Source organism: Sus scrofa, chromosome 13, assembly GCF_000003025.6.
Source record: "Sus scrofa isolate TJ Tabasco breed Duroc chromosome 13, Sscrofa11.1, whole genome shotgun sequence".
NCBI lineage: Eukaryota > Metazoa > Chordata > Mammalia > Artiodactyla > Suidae > Sus > Sus scrofa.
Window position 1 is genome coordinate 133,630,063 of NC_010455.5, and position 20,350 is coordinate 133,650,412.

At 40.6% G+C, this 20,350-nt stretch overlaps 1 protein-coding gene across 4 annotated transcripts in view; it reads left to right on the forward strand.

The window, feature by feature from the left end:
• Positions 1-20,350, forward strand: part of RNF168 (ring finger protein 168) — a 33,720-nt gene that overhangs the window by 4,529 nt on the left and 8,841 nt on the right. For all 4 annotated transcript variants that reach the window (XM_021070159.1, XM_021070157.1, XM_021070160.1 and 1 more), the window contains exons 3-6: positions 6,335-6,411; positions 7,022-7,201; positions 10,088-10,209; positions 17,197-17,278. In XM_021070159.1, the coding sequence (XP_020925818.1) occupies positions 6,335-6,411; positions 7,022-7,201; positions 10,088-10,209; positions 17,197-17,278 (461 nt within the window). The remainder of the gene's footprint in view (positions 1-6,334; positions 6,412-7,021; positions 7,202-10,087; positions 10,210-17,196; positions 17,279-20,350) is intronic.

Below are 20,350 nucleotides of genomic sequence, written 5' to 3' on the forward strand. Positions count from 1 at the left end.
GATATATACAGTTAGAGATCATGATGAGCTTATAGCTGGAGTTCCCATCATGGCTCAGTGGAAATGAATCTGACTAGTATCCATGAGGATGCAGGTTCAATTCCTGTCCTAGCTCAGTGGGTTAAGGATCTGCTGTTGCTGTCAGCTGTGCTGTAGGTTGCAGATGCGGCTTGAATCTGGTGTTGCTGTGGCTGTGTTAAAAAGACCAAAAAAAAAAAAGTTTAGCTTATAGCTTTTTTCTTCCAATGTAAAATTTACATATAGTTGAAATGTACAAATCTTTTTTTTTTTTTTTTTTTTTTTTTGGCTGCACCTGTGGCATGTGGAATTTCCCAGGCCAGAGGCTGAACCTGCACCACAGCTGTGATCCAAGCCACTGCAGTGACAAGGCAGGATCCTTAACCCTCTGTATCACAAGAGAATTCCTAAAATATGCAAATCTTTTTTTTTTTTTTTTTTTTTTTTTTTTTTTTTTTTGCTTTTTTTAGGGCTGTGCCTTTGGCATATGGAAGTTCCCAGGCTAGGGGTCGAATCAGAGCTACAGCTGCTGGCCTACGCCACAGCCACAGCAACACCAGATCCGAGCTACTTCTGTAACCTACACCACAGTTCACGGCAGTGCCCAATCTTTGATCCACTGAGCAGGGCGAGGGATCAAACCCGCCTCCTCATGGATGCTAGTTGGATTTGTTTCTGCTTCACCACAATGAGAACTCCACCATGCAAAAATCTTTGATGCAAGGTTCTTTTACTTAGTATAATGTTCCACATTCATCCCTGTTGTGGTTTATTTTATAGTAGTTTATGTTATGGTTTATATAATTTATTTTCATAGTAGTTTATTTCTTTTTAAGTATCATTCTGTATTTTGTTGGTTGTTCTCCAGTTCGTGGTCCCAGCTTTTGGCTATTATGAATAAAGTTGCTGTGAAGACTTTTTTTTTTTTTTTTTTTTTGTCTTTTTACAGCTGCACCTGCGGCATATGGAAGTTCCCAGGCTAGGGGTCGAATCAGAGCTGTAGCTGCCAGCCTACACCTCAGCCACAGCAATGCGGGATTTTTAACCCACTGAGCAAGGCCAGGGATTGAACCCAAGTCCTCATGGATACTAGTTGGGTTCATTACCACTAAGCCATGATGGAAACTCCGCTGTGAAGATTCTTATACAAGTTTATTTTTGTGGTCATGTATTCTTTTTTTTTTCCCCTTGAGCAAATACTTATGGGTGGAATTGCTCAGTTATAGAGTAGGTATACATTTGATTGTAAAATAAACTACAGGGAGTTCCTGTTGTGGCTTAACAGGTTAAGAACCAGACTAGTATCCATGAGGATGCAGGTTTGATCTCTGGCCTCTCTCATTGGGTTAAGGATCTGTCATTGCTGTGAGCTGCAGTGAAGTTCACAGATATGGCTTGGGTCTGGTGGTGCTGTGGCTGTTTTGTAGGCCAGCAGCTGCAGCTTTGATTCCACCCCTAGGCCGGGAACTTCCATATGCTGCAGGTGCAGTGCTAAAAAGACAAAGAAATAAATTACCAGATCATTTTCCAAAGTGGTTGTATTATTTTCTAATTGCGGCAACAATGTACACACTTTCTGGTTTCTGCACATTTGTGTTAATTGTAACAAAGTATATAGGTTGGGTTGCTTAAACAGTATAAATTTATTTCTCAGTTCCCAAGCTGGGCCGTCTAAGACCAAGGTGCTGGCTAATTGGGTTCCTAGTGTGGGCCCGCTTATTATGTTCTCACATAACGAAGAGCTAACTAGCTCTCTGGTATGTTATAAGGGTGCTAATGCCATTGTTGAGGTCTCTACGCCTCATGACCTCCCAAAGGCCCCACCTCCAGATACTATGACATTGAATTAGGGTTTTGATGCAAATTTGGAGGGGATCCTTCAGTTAACTTAGAACATTTTTACCAACATTTGCTATTACCTATCTTTTTCATTTTAATTGTTCTGATGGATTTGTAGTAGTACTATCTCCTTGTAGTTTTAATTTGTATTTCTCAGGTAACTAATGATGTTGAGTCTTTTGTTTTTCATTGGCCGACCATTTGTATATCTTCCATGGAAGTGCCTGCTTGAATCTTTTTCCCTTTTTCTTCTCTTCATATCATTGAGTTGCAGGAGTTCTTTGGGCTTTTTGTTTGTTTGTTTGTTTGTTTTAATTGCCTCACGTGTGACAGATGTTCCTGGGCCAGGAGTCAAATTGGAGCTGCAACTCCATCCTATGCCACAGCTTGCAGCAATGCTGGATCCTTAACCTGCTGAGCCCCAGTGGGAACTCCAGGAGTTCTGTGTATGTGTTTGTTATATATCAGTACTTTGCCAGATATGTTTTGTGAGTATTTTCTGTGATTTGCATATTCATTTTTAAAACTGTGTCTTTTGATGAGCTGTAATTTTTAATTTTCATGAAGTCTAATTCATAAAGTTTTCTTCTTATGGCTGTTACTTTGTGTCCTATCTAAGAAGACTCTGTATAGGAATATGAAAATATTCCCTTTTTTTTCCCTAAAAGCTTTATAGCTTAAGCCTTATATTTAGGCCTATTGTCCATTTCAAATTAAGTTTTGAATAGTGTGAGATAGAGGTTGAGGTTAATTTTTTCCTTATGAATATCAGTTATTCCTATATCTCTTGTGGAGGTTTTCCTTGTGTGGATCTCTTCTATTCCATTGATTGATTTGTTGATTTTAATGTTAAATCACAGTGTCTTGATTACCGTAGCTTTATGGTACTGAGATAGACTGGAACCTGGGACTCTTTATTGTAGTACTTGCACCTGGACAAACTTCGCCTCCAGCAACAAATGCCAGAAAAATCAATAAGGGACTAAAAATAACTACATGCGTGTACACTTGGGGCAAATTGTGAGCAATACAATACAAAAAGGCCAAAACCCAACGGCCACTTTTTTTGTTTGTTTTTCTTTTCAAACCACTATTTTCCCATTTATTTTGGTCAGGAAACAGTCCTATTCTTCAAAGGCCTGTAGATTGACTCCCACCGACCCCCTCCCCCAACTGCTACTTTTGAGGAGCAAAAGGAGGGTATTATGCATGATCCTTGTACTACAGCACCACCAATGTAGTGAGCAGATCACCTACCTAACCTACCCCTCAGGGAGCAAACAAGGGTACAGGTTAACTTGTTCTCACTCCCTTGTGTCTGGCCTCTTATCAATTTCTATTGATTGAATACTCCAAGAGCCTAGGCCAGTAATAGTAAACCTCCAAGGCACACAGTGGTAGTTCTCCAACTGTTTCATGTTTACTTTGAGTATTCTAAGTCCTTTCTAATTCCATGTAAATTTTTTAATCAATCTGTCAGTTTCTACTGAAAGCCTTGTGGGAGTTTAATTGTGGTTGCATTGATGCTAAAGATCAAATCGGGGAGAATTGACAAAATAACATACAGAGCCCTCTACCCATGAAAATAAATATTATATCTCTCCATATTTCTCTCAGTAGTGGTTTGTAGTTTTTCACTGAGGTTACATTACATATTGTTACATGTAACATAACAAAAAGATAGATTGAAGTCCATACTTCTGAATGTGAGCTTATTTGGAAATGAGGCCTTTACAGAGGTGATCAAGTTAAGGCCATTAATGGATGGGCCCTAACCCATTATGACTGGTATCTTCATAAAAGAGGAAAATTTGGAGTTCCTGTTGTGGCTCAGTGGCAGTGAACCCGACTAGTATCCATGAGGATACAGGTTCGGTCTCTGGCCCCACTCAGTGGGTTGAGGATCTAGCGTTGCTGTGAGCTGTGGTGTAGGTCGCAGACACGCTGTGGCTCTGGTGCTATGGGCTATGGCATAGGCCAGCAGCTGCAGTTCCAGTTTGATCCCTAGCCTGGGAACTTCCATATTCCTGGAGTGCAGCCCTAAAAAGCAAAAAAAAGGGAAAGAAATAGTTCACAAATAGCAAATACTTGCTGCATGTAGATACTGGAAGCATATTAAGGCAATTTAAATTTGTTGTGTCTTTGAAAAAGTTACTAACCTTAGTTTAGATTTATCTGTGCACAAATCAGTAAACTTTAAAAATCTCAGTAGTTACATTAAAATTTTTTAAAAAAATTACCATTCTCTGCATGCTGTAGAGTAATTAAGCATCTTCTGTAAAATTGCATGTTCCTTTCCTTTGCCCATTGTTGTAGTGTGTTTATCTCAATGTGTAGAAGTTCTTGTTATATTCTGGATATTAATTCTCTATTGATTTATATATTTGCTAATAACTTCTTTCTGTTTATTTTAACTGTGTGATGTTTATCCTTATATACAAGTTTTGTTTTGGGATTTCTGTTTTTTGTTTTTGTTTTTTAGGAAATCTACCCTATCTTAAGATTTTGAATTTATTGCTTATATTTTCTTCAGTTATTTATAGTTTCCATTAATATTTATTTATTTATTTATTTGCCCTTTTTTTGCCTTTTCCAGGGCCATTCCCACGGCATATGAAGGTTCCTAGGCTAGGGGTCGAGTCGTAGCTGTAACCTCTGGCCTTTGCCAGAGCCACAGCAACATGGGATCCGAGCCGCGTCTGCAAACTACACCACCGCTCAGGGCAACGCAGGATCCTTAACCCACTGAGCAAGGCCAGGGATCGAACCTGCAACCTCTTGGTTCCTAGTCAGATTTGTTAACCACTGCACCACTCGCCACTATGGGAACTCCTAATTTTTTTTTTAATTCACCTGGAATCTGAGTGTTGTACAAGATAGGCATCTTTTTTTTCTTCTGGGAGTTGACAGAACTACTCTGCTTGAGAAATGATATATCCTCATTGCATACTGTTGCCCTAATGAAATGCTTGTTTTTCAGAGCCGTTTTGTAGTTTTCATTTTTTTTTTAACTTTTTTTGTAATAATTTTTTTTAAGTATAGTTGATTTACATTGTTGTGTTAGTTTCAGAGCTACAGCAAAGTGATTAAGTTATAAGTATACATATTTTTTTCTGATTCTTTTCTCATATAATTTATTACAAAATATTGAGTATAGTCCCCTATGCTTATACAGTAGATTCTTGTTGGTTATCTATTTTACATATAGTAATGTATGTATGTTTGTTTGTTTGCTTTTTTGGGCCACACCCGCAGCATGTGGAGATTCCCAGACTCAGGGTTGAATCAGCTGTAGCCGAGGCCTATGCCATAGCAAGATCAGATCCGAAATACGTCTGCGACCTACACCACAGCCCACAGCAACACCAGATCTTTAACCCACTGAACGAGGCCAAGAATTGAACCCGCAACCTCATGGTTCCTAGTTGGATTCATTTCCACTGTACTCCCAGTGTATCTATGTTTTCAACTGTTTCTTTTTTTTTTAATGTGCTTTTCAATTTAAAAAAAAAAAAATTTTTTTTTTTTTTTGACTCTGCCTGTGGCGTGTGGAAGTTCCTGGGCCAGGAATCAAACTCAAGCCACAGCAGTGACAAAGCTAAAGCCTTAACCATTAGGCCACCAGGGAACTCTTTTAACTGTTTCTCGATAGCTATGTCAGTATCATCCTTTCTTAATTTAATTCTTTTTAATTATATGTTTTGAAATCTAGTATAGTAAATCCTTTTTCATTGTTTTCTTTTCCTTTTTTTGCTTTTTAGGGCCACAACTGCAGCATAAGGAAGTTCCCAGTCTAGGGGTTAAGTTGGAGCTGCCATAGCCACAGCAATGCCAGATCTTAGCTTTGTCTGAGACCTACACCACAGCTCATGGCAATGCCAGATCCTTAATCCACTGAGCAACGCTAGGGATCAAACCTGGATCCTCATGGATACTAGTCAGATTCTTAACCCACTGAGCCACAGTGACAGCTCCCTCATTGTTCTTTTTCTAAATTATTTTAGCTAGTTTTTATTGTAAGTACGTATAAAGTGATTTACTTTTTATCATTTTGTGTAATGTAAAATTTACATAACATAAAGTTTACCATTTTTAAATATACAGTTAAGTGGCATTAAGTACATCATACTGGTGTGCAACCATCTCCAGAACTTTTTTATCTTTTGCAATTGAAATTGTGCCCATTACACGATAGCTCCCCAATTCCCCCTCCCTCTAACCCCCTTTTACTGTTATTTTAATGACCTCTTGGGCAAGAGCTAAGTGTATGTATTCATATGCCATTTTGAACCAGAAGACCTCTGGCCTTTCTTTTCAAAAGAAATTTCATAAAATGATATTGCAATAGCTGTTAATAATTACACATTTATTTTAATTTTGCATTTTGTATTAATACAGGTTTAATGGAAAAGCAAAGCAGCTAGCCATAGAATTCTTTGTTGCCTATAATATTATTTTCTTTCTTGATCTTAAACAGTTGATGACCATCAACCAGTCCGCCTATTAAGTAAACCTGGGGAATTAAGAAGAGAATATGAAGAGGAGATAAGCAAGGTAGGTACTCTTTTTTGGAAAAATTCTCTGCTGTATTTTTTATACATTTACTATTTTTATTAAGAAATATTGCATACGACGTGGATGAAACTAGAGACTCTCATACTAAGTGAAGTAAGTCAGAGAAGGACAAATACCATATGATATCACTTATATCTGGAATCTAATATATGGCACAAACGAACCTATCTACAGAACAGAAACAAATTCATGGACTTGGAGAACAGACTTGTGGTTGCCAAAGGAGAGGGGGATGGACTGGGAGTCTGGGGTTAGTAGATGCAAACTATTGCATTTAGGGTGGATGAGCAATGAGATCCTGCTGTATAGCACAGGGAACTATATCTAGTCACTTGTGATGGAACATGATGGAAAATAATGTGAGAAAAAGAATGTGTGTATGTGTGTGTACATGTGTGTATATATGTGTGTGTGTGTGTATGACTGGGCCACTTTGCTGTATAGCAGAAGTTGACAGAACATTGTACGTCGCCTATAATAGAAAAAAATAAAATTGTACACACAAAAAAAATTTGCGTGTGTACTAAAAATATTTGCATGTGTACTAAAAAGTTCAGAGAAGGATTGTCAGTTATTAATCATTTTTAAGGTAGAGGCAGAGCGACGAGCCAATGAGGAAGAAGAAAACAAAGCCAGTGAAGAATATATACAGAGGTTATTGGCAGAGGAGGAAGAAGAAGAAAAACGACAGGCAGAAAATAGGCAAAGGGAGATGGAAGAACAGCTGAAACGTGATGAAGAGCTGGCAAGAAAGCTAAGTCTTCAAATTGTAAGTTTTAAGAAAAAACTTTGGCTTAATGTTCCTATTGCTTTGAATGTGTGATTTTAAACAATCTAAAGAAGTGTTCACCGTAACTAGAAACTATTTCTGACATATTTGCTCTCCTTAACATTTTTTGGAAGGAGTTCCCATTGTAGAGCAGTGGAAACAAATCCGACTAGCATCCATGAGGACTTGGGTTTGGTCCCTGGCTTCATTCAGTGGGTTAAGGATCCCACATTGCTGTGGCTGTGGTGTAGGCCAGCAGCTGTAGTTCCAGTTCAACCTCTAGCCTGGGAACTTCTTTATGACTCAGGTACAGCTCTAAAAAGCAAAAAAACACATATCATTACATTCTTGCTCTAACCCAAATATACTTAAAAAAAAAAAAACCTTTTTTTAATACGTTTAATAACGTATTAAAAAGTAAGTTTAATTATGTAGGAAGGCTATTGAGTGAAAAATGCCCTTTCCCCCTCTCAATTCTCTACCCTCATTTCTGTTCCATTATATCAGGGCTTTCCCCAAAGGTGAGCAGTATTAATAGTTTCTTATGACTTTTTTTTTCCACCTATAAAGGATGTATGAATAACACTTTTTTCCTAACCTTTTTCACTCAATATTTCTTAAGACATTTTTTTATTACTACATATAATCTATCTATAATTCTTTTTTTTTTTTTTTTTTTAATCTTTTTCGGGCCTCACCTGAAGCCTATGGAAATTCCTAGGCTAGGAGTTGAATTGGAGCTTCATCGCAGCTCATGACAATGCCAGATCCTTAACCCACTGAGCAAGGCCAGGGATTGAACCCACATCCTCGTGGATACTAGGAGGGTTCATAACCCACTGATCTGGAACTCCCAGATCACTTTTTGAAAGTGAAGCACATTAAATTCTTTTTTTTTTTTTTTTGGTCTTTTTGCCATTTTTTTGGGCCGCTCCTGCGGCATATGGAGGTTCCCAGGCTAGGGGTCTAATCGGAGTTGTAGCCGCCGGCCTACGCCAGAGCCACAGCAACGCAGGATCCGAGCTGCATCTGCAACCTACACCACAGCTTACGGCAGCGCCGGATCATTAACCCACTGAGCAAGAGCAGGGACCGAACCCGCAACCTCATGGTTCCTAGTCGGATTCGTTAACCACTGCGCCACGACAGGAACTCCTAAATTCTTAAGTAACATATTAAACCTGTATTTTGTTATTTTGCTATAGTTAAATTACTGCCTAGGGGACAGGAATTAAAGAAGAGGTGATAGAGAGTTCCCGTTGTGTTCAATGATAACAAACCCAACTAATATCCATGAGGATGCAGGTTTGATTCCTGGCCTCGCTCAGCAGTTTAAGGATCCAGCATTGCCATGAGCTTTGGAGTAGGTGTAGGTCCTGGATGCAGCTCAGTTCTGGCGTGGCTGTGGCTGGCAGCTGCAACTCTGATTCGACCCTTACTCTGGGAGCTTCCAAACTCTGAGGGTTTTTTGAGGATGTGGCCCTAAAAAGCTAAAAAAAAAAAAAAAAAAAGAAAGAAAGACCAAAGGATACCATGGGACCCAGCGATTTGAAAAAACCTGTCAGAATCACTTGGAGTTCTTTTATTTATATAGTTTTTGTCTTTTTAGGACCGAACCCTCAGCATATGGAGGTTCCCAGGCTAGGGATTGAATCAGAGCTATAGCCGCGGGCCTCTGCCAGAGCCATAGCAACTCAGGATCCAAGCCGCATCTGCGACCTACACCACAGCTCATGGCAATACCAGATCCTTAACTCACTGAGTGAGGCCCGGGATTGAACCTGTGTCTTCATGGATGCTAGTCATATTCATTTCTGCTGAGCCATGACGGGAACTCCTGGAGTTCTCTTAAAATACAAACTCCTATACCTGTTCTAAATCTACTGAATCAAAATCTCTGGGGATGAGGTTAGGGAATACCAATCCCAGAGGCATCTAGGGAAGTCTGATAGGTATTCAGTTTTCAGAATCTCTAAGTTAAACAGTTCCTCTGCTTTCAAACAAATATCTTAAAATATACTTATCAAAATGAAGTATATACAGAGAGTTTGTTTTTTTTTCTCTCCCATTTTTGAAAGGCCTATCATTCATAATAATATACCCAAATTTTAGATTGTATGCTTTTGGGGGAGAGCATGTGGAAGTTCCTGGGCCAGGGATCAAACCCAAGCCACAGCAGTGAATAACACTGGAGCCACAAGGGAACTCCTATATGCCCTTTTAAAAATATATTTCCTTTTAAAATGTAAGTGGAATAGCTTTGGAATGGTACACAACTGGGAAATTAAGCAAGAGACAGACTAATAGCATAACAAGTGGATTCTTCTCATTTTCTCTTAGGATTATAGGAGCAGATCAATTGATATTTTAGAATAATTTTTGTTTACTTGTAAAAGTTTGGTGGTCCAAGGCCAAATGTCTAACCACCAAGTATATTAATTTTTCCAGTGATGTATTGAGAGACTGGTATAGCAAGTAAATATTCTTGGTATTTATTGGTATGCCCTTAAATCTCCAAATGAAAATTATTTTACATAAAATAACTTTTATTCCAGGTAAAGCCACAGCTCATTGAATTTTATTCTACAGATTAATGTAGTTATAAATATATGAAATTAGTCATTAGAGAAATTAGCAGAGATTTTCAGCTAACAAGATTAGTATCACCATATTTGTGTTTATAATGTAGATGAAAACGTAATTTAGACCAACTAAGATAAACTCAATCTCATTTATACTAATTTTTGCATGGTCAGTATTAGTCAAAGGTTGTATGGAATTTACACATGAGCATAATTCCTTAAATGTCTATTGTGGATTCTGAATTAATCAAATCAGTAGCTTATTTTATTTTAAAATTGTTTTATGCTTTTTCTGTTGTTGAAGAACAATTTCTGTGGCGGAAGTGTCTTGGCATTGCCCTTGAATTCCAAAAAATCTGATCCAGTCACAACAAAGTCACAAAAGAAAAATAAGAACAAGCCAACAAACACTGGAGATATTGAAAAGTAAGTGAACGTGACTATTTATCAGTTTATTTATTGACCACCTGCTTCATGCCAATGGTTTTTGTTCATAGAACCTACTACTTATCAAAATTTTGTGCATCAGCTCTGCATGAAAACTGTCCAGGGAGTTCCTGTTGTAGTGCAGCGGAAACAAATCCGACTAGTATCCATGAGGATATAGGTTTGATCCCTGGTCTCGCTCAGTGAGTCAGGGATCTGGTGTTGCCGTGAGCTGTGGCATAGTTTGCAGGTGTGGCTCGGATCCTGTGTTGCTGTGGCTGTGGTGTGGGCTGGCAGCTGTAGCTCCAATTTGACCCCTAGCCTGGGAACTTCCATGCAGCAGGTGCGGCCCTATAAGCAAAAAAGAAAGAAGGATGGAAGGAAGAGAAAAAAAAAAAAGAAAACTGTCCAGATGATCTGAGCCTGATGTAAAGTGAAAATAAGAGAGATGTGCATGTACCTTAGATTTCTGGCTGGCATGAAGAGACTTGTGAAGCCTGTTTTATCTTGTTGGCTCGGATTTCCATCTTCTCATTTTCTCAAAATTAATCAATTGGGCTCCCTTTTCTTTTGGTTTAGATTCACATGAGAAAAGCGAGTCCCCTAAAAGGTCATCCTCATTAATGGAGTTTACAGTGTGGCATCTAGATCATCCCCCCTCCCCCTCTTTTTCCCAGTTTGTGTTTTATATTTCTTCTCTACTGTACAGAAAACACAAGTCAGGTAGTCAATGATGAGGTGAATTTAGTTGCCCTACAGTGTCCCTCTAGCAGCAGGAAGAGTTGATGAACTGCAGTTTAGACTTCAAAAACATGTAGGGGCTTTTGGTAAGAATAAACTGGTGAATTTAAAAGCAAAAATTTAAACTGAGAAACTAGTGAATTAAAATTTAATACAGATAAAGTCTAGTCTCTAGAATGAATGTATAAAGAATTCTATACATCAACAACAAACTAGGTAGAAGTGATGGTTGCACAACTTTGTGACTGTACTAAATATACACTTTTTTTTTTTGTCTTTTTTGCTATTTCTTGGGCTGCTGCCACGGCATATGGAGGTTCCCAGGCTAGGGGTCGAATCAGAGCTGTAGCCACCAGCCTACGCCAGAGCCACAGCAAAGCGGGATCCGAGCCATGTCTGCAACCTATACCACAGCTCACGGCAATACCGGATTGTTAACCCACTGAGCAAGGGCAGGGATTGAACCCTCAAGTTCACGGTTCCTAGGCGGATTTGTTAACCACTGCGCCACGACGGGAACTCCCCACTTTTTTTTTTTTTTAAAGCTGCATCCATACCTGTGCCATATGGAAGTTCCCAGACTAGGGGTTGCATTGGAGCTGCAGCTGCCACCCTGCCACCACAGCCATAGCAACACTAGATCCAACTCCTAATGTACACTTTAAAACGGTTAATTTTAACATGAATTTTACCTTCAATTTAAAATAATTAACAGAAAGATCACTAAAGTGTTTGAAAATTAAAAAAAACTACTACGGAGTTCCCACTGTGGCTCAGCGGTAATGAACCTGACTAGTATCCATGAGGATGTGGGTTCGATCCCTGGCCTTGCTCAGTGGGTTAAGGGTCTGGCGTTGCCATGAGCTGTGGTGTAGGTCACAGATGCAGCTAAGATCCTGTGTCTCTATGGCTGTGCCTGTGGCTGTGGCCGGCAGTTGCAGATCTGACTCGACCCCTAGCGGGAACTTCCATATGCCCCAAGTGAAGCCCCAAAAAGAAAAAAAAAAGCAAAACTACTAAATAACTGGTTAAAGAATAAAAGCTTTTTTTATTTTTATGGCCGCGTCTGTGGCGTATGGAAGTTCTAGATTAGAGTCTAATCGGAGCTACACCTATGGCCTATGCCACAACCATAGCAACACTGGATCTGAGCCACATCTGTGAACTACACCACAGCTTGCAGCAATGCTGGGTCCTTAACCCACTGAGTGAGGCCAGGAATTGAACCCACATCCTCACAGACACTGTGTTGGGTTCTTAATCTGCTGAGCCACAGTGGGAACTCCGAAAGAGTAAATCTTGATGGAAATATAGAATTGAAAGTATTATACATCAGAACTTCTGAGATATGGCTGAAACAATATTCAGAAGGCATTAAATACTGTATCAGAAAAAAAAGAAAGATTGAAAATATACCTAAAGTGGCAGATCTATAGCAAAAACAAAGCAGACTCACAGACTGGTTTCTAGTGGTACCAGTGAGAAGGGAAGGGGGAGGAGAAGTAATAGGAATAGGGGATTAAGAGCTACAAGCTATTAAATATAAAATAAGCTATAGGGATATTTCCCTTGTGGTTCAGTGGGTTAAGTATCTAGCATTGTCACTGCTATGGCTCTGGTTACTGCTGCGGCACAGATTTCATCTCTGGCCCAGGAACTTCTGCATGCCATTGGTATGGCCATAAATAATTAATTAATTAAGCCACAAGGATGTTTTATACAACATGGAGAATATAGAAAATATATTACAACAACTGTAAATGGAATATAACCTTTGTTTTTTTTTTAAATTTAGTTTTATTTTTTTTCCTTTTAGGGCCACACCCATGTCATATGGAAGTTCCCTGGCTAGGGGTCAAATCAGAGCTGCAGCTGCCAGCTTGTACCTTAGCCACAGCAACACTAGATCCAAGCTGCATCTGTGAACTGTGCCAAAGCTTGCGGCAATGTTGAATCCTTCACCCACTGAGTGAGGCCAGGAATCAAACCCACATCCTCATGAAAACTAGTCGGATTCTTATCAGATTGTTAACCCACTGAGCCACGACGGGAACTCCTAGAATATAACCTTTAAAAATTTTGTATCATTATATCGTACACTTGTAATTTCTATAATGTTGTATATCAACTGTACTTCAGTTAAAGAAGAAAGAAAGGCTGGAGTTCCTTGGTGGTTCAGTGGGTTGAAGATCCAGCACTGTCTATCACTGCTGTGGCTCTGATTACTACTGTCCATGTGGGTTTGATCTTTGGCCTGGGAATTTCTTTCTTTTTTTTTTTTTTTTTTTGTCTTTTGTTGTTGTTGTTGTTGTTGTTGTTGCTATTTCTTGGGCCGCTCCCGCGGCATATGGAGGTTCCCAGGCTAGGGGTTGAATCGGAGCTGTATCCACCGGCCTACGCCAGAGCCACAGCAACGCAGGATCCGAGCTGCATCTGCAACCTACACCACAGCTCACGGCAACGCCGGATCGTTAACCCACTGAGCAAGGGCAGGGACCGAACCCGCAACCTCATGGTTCCTAGTCGGATTCGTTAACCACTGCGCCACGATGGGAACTCCGGCCTGGGAATTTCTGTGTGCCAAGGGCGTGGCCAAAAAAAAAAAAAAAAAACAGGAAAGGAGAGGGAAAGAAAAGAAAAATGACATTTCCAGGAATACATTGCTGGTTTAATACTAGACAGTGAATCAATGCAAGTTAACTTATTTACTATTTAAATATGAAAAGCATGGGAATAATTCTTAATAAAATAGGAATAGAAACTTAACCTGTTTAAGGATATCTGCCAAAAGACCTATACGAGATGATGTCATACTTAATGGTAGATAATAGCAATCATTCCCCTTTTAAGACCAGGAAAACACAAAGGTAGCCTGCTGTTTACCACCTCTATTCAGTGTAGGTTTCAGTCTGTACAGTAAGACAATGGAAGGAAATAAAAGATTATAACCTTGGCAAGGAAATAAAAAGAAGCTATTGTTGTTCAGAGGTGGAATAATTATATAGAAAGACCAAGAGTTCAGACATACATTTTTAATATTAATAATAGTTTAGCAAATATGGTTGGTATCAAAAACTACACAGTCTGGGAGTTCCTGTCGTGGTGCAGCAGAAACGAATCTGCCTAGTAACCATGAGGTTGTGGGTTTGATCCCTAGCCTCACTCAGTGGGTTAAGGATCCCACGTTGCCCTGAGCGTGGTGTAGGTTGCAGGCTTGGCTTGTATCCAGTGTTTCTGTGGCTGTGGTGTTGGCTGGCAGCTGTAGCTCCGATTTGACCCCTAGCCTGCCAACCTCCATATGCCTCGGGTGCAGCTCTAAAAAAAGACAAAAGACCAAAAAAATCCTCAAAAACCTGTGTAGTCTATTGCAAACATAACTTTAAGATTCTGTTTATAGGAATTCCCTGGTGGCCTAGCAGGTTAAAGATCCAGTGTTGTCACTGCTGTGGCTCTGGTCACTACTATGGTATGGGTTCAGTCCCTGGCCTAGGAACTTCCGCATGCTGTGGAGCTGCCAAAAAAAATAAAAGATTCAGTCTATAGGCGCATCAGAAAATGAAAAGTACTTAGAATAAATTTATTGAAAAATCTAAAAGTCTTTATGGAGACTGTTACGAAGTGCATCCTAAATATGTGTTTTTTCTAAAACATGGTTGCAGGAGTTCTGTAGTGGCACAGTGGAAAGGAATCCGAGTAGGACCCATAAGGACATAGGTTCGATTCCTGGCCTCGCTCAGTGGGTTAAGGATCTGGTGTTGCTGTGAGCTGTGGCATAGGCCAGCAGCTGTAGCTCTCTGATTGGACCCCTAGCCTGGGAACCTCCACACTCCTCGGATGTGGCCCTAAAAAGCAAAATAAATAAATAAATAATTGGGGTTTTTTAAGGGCCACATCCTCCGAATATGGAGGTTCCCAAACTAAGGGTCAAATAGGAGCTACAGCTGCTGGCTTGTGCCACAGCCACAGCAACACGGGATCCAAGCTGCATATGGGACCTCCACCACAGCTCATGACAACATCGGATTCCTAACCCACTGAATGAGGCCAGGGATGGAACCTGTGTCCTCATGGATGCCAGTCAGATTCGTTTCCACTGAGCCATGATGGGAACTCCTTAGATTTTATTTTATTATTTATTTATTGTCTTTTTTTTTTTTTTTGCTATTTCTTGGGCCGCTCCCACGGCATATGGAGGTTCCCAGGCTAGGGGTCGAATTGGAGCCGTAACCACCAGCCTACGCCAGAGCCACAGCAACGCAGGATCCGAGCCGTGTCTGCAACCTACACCACAGCTCACGGCAACACCGGATCGTTAACCCACTGAGCAAGGGCAGGTGCCGAACCCGCAACCTCATGGTTCCTAGTCGGATTCGTTAACCATGGTTCCTAGTCGGATTCGTTAACCCGCAACCTCATGGTTCCTAGTCGGATTCGTTAAGCCACGACGGGAACTTCCTTAGATTTTATTTTAACGTCTTATATGCTAACGTGTTGGTGTTTTGGATACAAAGGAACTTATGATTTTACATTTTGAGAGCAAATAGACATTTTTTCATTTTTTTCTTTAATTATAGGAATAAAAGCTAGCTACTCTTTGAAAATCACCCAAAGTTACCACAACTTGAAGAGAACCAACATTTCTGCCTTTTTTTTTTGTTTGTTTTTTTTGGCTCTTTAGGGCCGCACATGTGGTTTATGGAGGTTCCCAGGCTAGGGGTCCAATCGGAGCTGTAGCCGCCAGCCTGTGCCACGGCTCACAGCAATGCCAGATCCCCAACCCACTGGGCAAGGCCAGGGATTGAACCTGCGTCCTCATGGATGCTAATCGGGTTTGCTAACTGCTGAACCACAATGGGAACTCTACATTTCTGCCATTTTTTAGCATAGTTATAATTAGGTACTTAGATTTTTTACAATTAAAGAAAAGGTATCTAGTTCCTGTTGCGGCTCAGTGGGTTATAAAACTGACTAGTTAGTATCCATAAGGATGCAGGTTCGATCTCTGGCCTCTTGCAGTGGGTTAAGGATCTGGCATTGCCACGAGCTGTGATGTAAGTCACAGACTTGGCTTGGACCCTCCGTTGCTGTGTCTGTGATGTAGGCCGGCACCTGCAACTCCAATTCAACCCTTAGCTTAGGAACTTTCATATGCAGAAGGTGTAGCCCTAAAACAAATGAAAAAAAAGATATCTACCATCTTATAATTTATGATTTTATTTCCATTTCTTTTATGTTTTCCATTATATTACACACTTGATATTTTCATTGGCAAACAGCCTATTAAAAGACGCCTAGAAATTTAGAGATGTGTTCTTATGCTGATCTGTTGATAAATCTTTTATGTCTCTAGGCAGATAATTGAAGTAAAGTATGTATATTTATATCAAAATGGTAAAGATCTAATTGTGGACCCTTTCTCAATACTAGAGATAAAGAATGTAGAAGTTCTGGCATTAAGAAACAAACGTATTCCTTCTGGTTTGAAATGTCATTGCTATTATTTTTGGGAAAACTATACAGTCTTAGGTTGTTTTGATGCTAGTATCTACCTATTTAAATTCTTTTTCGGAGCTCCTGCTGTGGCGCAATGGGATTGGTGGCATCTTAGGAGCACTGGGACATGGGCTTGATCCCCACCCCAGCATAGTGGGTTAAGAATCCAATGTTGCTGCAGCTGAGACTTAGGTCATGACTACGGCTTGGATCCTTGGCCCAGGAACTTCATATGCCGCAGGGCGGCCAAAAAGGAAAAATAAATAAATAAATCTTTTTTGTTTGTTTGTTTTTTGTTTTTTGTTTTTGGCCACACCTGTGGCATAGGAATTTTCCAGGCTAGGGATCAGAATCCAAGCCACGGCTGTGACCTACACCACAGCCGCGGCAATGCCAGATCCTTAACCCTCTACTCTGGGCCAGGGATTGAACCCATGGTGCCTCAGAGACAATGCTGGATCCTTAACCTGCTGTGCCACAGTGGGAACTCCTAAATTCTTTTTAGAATTAAGAAATATTTATATTTGACTTTTACTTCTTTTTCTTGTTTTTCACTAAAATATCGATACTTGGACTTTGCTCTAGAGTTAGACCAAAATACTTGAGACAAAGGGATGAAATACACTCTTTCTGATGCATCAGCCAAGCAGCAAGCCAGACAACCTTCAGCATAAATAGCTAATCTGGCTTAATTATATTGAGTACCTAACACGTGTGTTACAAGGCATTCAAATTTTGGTAATTTTTTTTAAGGTATTTGTCACCTAAATCTCAACTTGGGTCAGCATCACAGTCTGAAGTTGTACAAGAAGATAGGAAAAACTCCGTGTCTAAGGTATGTGAAGGCTAAAAGTATTCTTGGTTTGTCAAATTTACTAGGTTGTTAATACTTGTAGTTTTCTAACTTTTTTTTTAAGTCACTGTAGTAAAGAGAACATCCTTTCTTAGTCATCTTAGGCTCACCTAGACTAGAAGTCAGCAAACTTGTTCTCTTAAAAGCTAGAGAGTAAGTATTCTAGGCTTTGTGACCCATGTGGTCTTAGTCGCAACTATTAACTGATGCTGTTGTCATATGAAAGCATCCATAGACAATATGTAAACAAATAAACTTGTCTTTGTTCCTACAAAACTGTTTATGAAAACAAACAACAGGCTGAATTTGGTCCATGAGCCATAGTTTCTAGATCCCTGACCTAGATAATCAAACCCACAAACCTGAATAGGCTACCCAAGGTGCCAGCTTCACTTAAAAGATTACAGGAAGGAAAACAGCATGCTCGTAGGGCAGCATCAGGCATAGCTGTTCAGCATGGGTTCATCTGTTCAGCTCTGCTCCAGCTTGCGGAGCTCCCAAGTGATGGCTTGGAAATGAGACCATAGAGATGAGTATAGTAACTGCCCAGGCTTAGAAGTCCCATATAAGAGGCAACTGTTGACCATAACAACTCATGGGTGTAGCTTCCAGGGGTCCTGGTAAGGAACATAACACAGTCAAAAGAGTTGTAAGTCACTTACAGAAGCCCTGAGCTTCGGCTTCCTGCAAGGGGTTTACACATCACTCACATTTGTCCTAGGACAGATGCAGTTCATCAGCAAAGGTCATTTTTACCATAAGCTATGGGGCCTAGTAACACCTGACATTCCACTGTTATCAGGTTTCCAGGAAAACAGAACTAGGAAAGGTGAGCTGACACCAAAGTCAGTTTCCTACGTAGAAGTTTTAACCTTTTATTTTCAGATTCCTGAATTTTTTTTCAATCCAGTTAGGTGGTTTTATAGCACCTAACATTTAGTGGACATTTATGTGCCAAATAATGTATGTATTTCCTTTGGGGGAGCAGTGCTGCACCCACAGCATATGGAAGTTCCCAGGCTAGGGGTTGAATTGGAGCTGCAGCTACTGGCCTACACCACAGCTACAGTAACACCAGATCTGAGCCACGTTTGCGACCTGCACCACAGGTCATGGCAATGCCAGATTCTTAACCCATTGAGCAAGGCCGGGGATCAAACCCATGTCCTCACGGATTGTAGTCAGGTTGTTATTGCTGAGCCACAATGGAACTTTTTTTTTTTTTTTTAAAAAAAACGGCCGCACCTGCAGCATGTGGAAGTTCCCAGGCTAGGGGTCTAATCAGAGTTGCAGCTGCAGCCTAGCCTACACCACAGCCATAGTAACACTGGATCCAAACTGCATCTACGACCTACACTGCAGCTTCTGGCAACACCAGATCTTAACCCACTGAGTGGGGCCAGGGATTGAACCTGCATCCTCATGGACACTTTGTCAGGTTCTTAACCCACCAAGCCACAGAGGGAACTCCTTGGTATCATTTATACTCATCTTTCCTTCAATATTACAAATTAGTAGACTTGCCACTAGATTTTATTATTTAATGTATTAATAAATACACATTATTGCATCTTAAATTGTAAGCTTTTTGGTAATTGTAGTATAAATTGTTCGCTTTGTATCATATGTATTTATTTTTATGTTTAAAAATATTATGCAGAGTTCCCCTCGTGGTGCAGTGGTTAACGAATCTGACTAGGAACCATGAGGTTGCAGGTTCGATCCCTGGCCTTGCTCAATAGATTAAGGATCTGGCGTTGTCGTGAGCTGTGGTGTAGGTTGGCTTGGATCCCACGTTGCTGTGGCTCTAGTGTAGGCCAGTGGCTACAGCTCTGATTAGACCCCTAGCCTGGGAACCTCCATATGCTGTGGGAGCGGCCCTAGGAAAAAAAAAATTATTCTTGGAGTTCCCGTTGTGGCTCAGCAGTAACAAACCTGACTGTTATCCATGAGGACGCAGTTTCGATCCCTGACCTCTCAGTGGGTTAAGGATCTGGCATTGCCGTGAGCTATAGTATAGGTCACAGACGCAGCTCGGATCCCGCGTTGCTGTGGCTATGGTATAGGCCGGCAGCTGCAGCTTCGATATAACCCCTGGCCAGGGACCTTCCATATGCTGCAGGTGCGGCCCTAAAAAGACAAAAAAGATTTTTTTTTCTGTCTTTTCTAGGACTGCACCCGTGGCATATGGAGGTTCCCAGGCTAGGGGTCTAATCAGAGTTGTAGCTGCCGGCCTATACCAGAGCCACAGCAACGCCGGATCCGAGCCATGTCTGCGACCTACACCACAGCTCACGGCAATGCCGGATCCTTAACTCACTGAGAGAGGCCAGGAATCGAACCGCAACCTCATGGTTCCTAGTTGGATTCCTTAACCCTTGAGCCACAACAGGAACTCCAAAAAAGATTTTTTTTAATTAAAAAAATAATAGGAGTTCCCCTCGTGGCGCAGTGGTTAACGAATCCGACTAGGAACCATGAGGTCGTGGATTCGATCCCTGCCCTTGCTCAGTGGGTTAAGATCCGGCATTGCCTGGAGCTGTGGTGTAGGTCGCAGACGTGGCTCGGATCCTGCGTTGCTGTGGCTCTGGCGTAGGCTGGCAGCTACAGCTCTGATTAGACCCCTAGCCTGGGAACCTCCATATGCCGTGGGAGCGGCCCAAGAAATGGCAAAAAGACAAATAACAAAACAAACAAACAAAAAAATATATATATATATTCTCTACAGCAGAAATTATCACAACATTGTAAATCCACTGTTCTTTAACAAAACTTTAGAAAATGAAAAAAATATATTCTCATAAGAGATCTGTAAGCGCCACAAAAAATGCCAAAAGGAAGAGATTTTGTGACACAAAAAGGGATTAAAAAAAAAACCCTTGGGCTAGGGGAAGTTTATAAGGTGAGAGATCAGATCATGGTGCCAGCTCCTGGCCATATATAGAGCTAGTTTATGGGGTTTTGTTTTATTTTGTTTTGTTTTATTTTATTTACATTTTGGTTGCCCCCGAACCATTTGGAATTTCCCAGGCTAGGGAGTGAATCCAAGCCACA